General features: G+C 27.1%; 1 protein-coding gene across 1 annotated transcript in view; it reads right to left on the reverse strand.

Annotated features, from left to right (window-relative positions):
• Nucleotides 1-1160, reverse strand: part of Phum_PHUM175080 (roundabout 1, 2, 3, putative) — a gene marked incomplete at both ends in the record, with an annotated part of 29675 nt that extends 28515 nt beyond the window's left edge. Inside the window, one exon of the mRNA XM_002425085.1 lies at nt 929-1160. Within this exon, the coding sequence (XP_002425130.1) occupies nt 929-1160 (232 nt within the window). The remainder of the gene's footprint in view (nt 1-928) is intronic.
• Nucleotides 1161-1513: the final 353 nt, after the last annotated feature.

Raw genomic sequence — 1513 nt, forward strand, 5'->3', positions numbered from 1 at the left:
AAATTATTTTCACGTGAATAATTATTAAAGAAATTTTTTTTTTTCTTTGGTAAATTTCTCAACACACGAAAAAGGAGGAAAAAACTTAAACTTAAATTTAAATGATTTATAAATTTTTTCCACAAAAAAAAACGTTTTCTTTTTTTTTGCTTGTTTGTTTGTTTGTTTGAAGAAAAACAAACCGCCAAAACTTTGTAAAAAGAAAAAAAATAATTTGAATATTTACTTTAATTATTATCATCGTAAATTTTTTTATTTATAACTAAAAATATTTAAAAAAAAACGCGCGAAAATATACTCGAGAATTCAAAACATACGAAAATTCTGTAGATAAAAAAAAAAAAAACGTGTCAATAGAAAACGTCACCTTTTTTTTCTTTCTTAATGTGTTTAAATAAATTAAAGTTTCAAAAAAAAAAAAAAATTAGAAAAACAAACTTGATAAATAAATAAATAAATAATTTTTTTTTTCTTATGAGTTTGAGACTTTTTTGTTGTTTGTACAGCTGACTTTTAAGTTTTTTTTTTTTTTTTTTTTTTTAATAAACAAAATATTTACTACACTCGACTCTATAAAATTTATTTAAAAAAAAAAAAAATTACATTTACATATATTTATTTATTTATTTTTTACGGGGGGGGGGTGGAAGAGAGAGAGAGGGAAGAGGTCAAAAAATAAATATTATTGCAATAAGAAAAATTGAAAACGATGAAATTAAATGTTTGTGTAAAAGTGTAGATAGAAGTGGGGTAGGAGTAAAGTAAAGTAAATAAAAGTGGCACATTCTCTTTCATCGATGGCAATACCAACAAACAACATTCCTTGTCTGTCTAAGTTTAAGAGAGAATTTGTTTGTTTTGTAAAATTTTGACGGCATGGAGGACACTCGATTTAAAAAAAGAAGAAAATTTATTAGAAAAAACTCACCGGCTAAATGAAGCGTCGCATTTCTACTTTTTGCGACACCAGCTGAATTTTTAGCTATGCACCAATAAACTCCTTCGTCCGTGCTATCCTTTCTCCTGTGCAATCCTTTGAAAAAAAATAGGGAACCCATAGAGAGAAAAGCACCGCTTGATTTTGTCGATTTAACCAATTCGCCATCTTTAAACCATTCTATTGTAGGTTCCGGATATCCTTCTGCTTTACAATTGAGCATAACTGGTACCTGACGTGCAACAGTTGCATCCGTTGGATGTTCGATGATTCTAGGTGATCGAAATTCATGACCTGAATCAAAACCAAAAAAAAAATTAAAATTTTATTCCTGTTGACAAAATCGATTTTTTCTTTTCGACTAGCACTTCCCCGCAACAGATTTCACTTTTCTTCCTTTTTTTTTATTTCAAAGGTAAGATTAAAGGTAATTAAAAATTAATTTTAACATAAATGAAAAACATGTTTGAACAAGATGAAAAATAACAAAATTATCAAACCTCAAAGGATTAAATGGCAGAATAAAGGATAAGAAGACTTTTAAACGACGACACGAAATAATAATAACAATCTACC

Source organism: Pediculus humanus, genomic scaffold, assembly GCF_000006295.1.
Source record: "Pediculus humanus corporis 1103172107521 genomic scaffold, whole genome shotgun sequence".
NCBI classification, from domain to species: Eukaryota; Metazoa; Arthropoda; class Insecta; order Psocodea; family Pediculidae; genus Pediculus; species Pediculus humanus.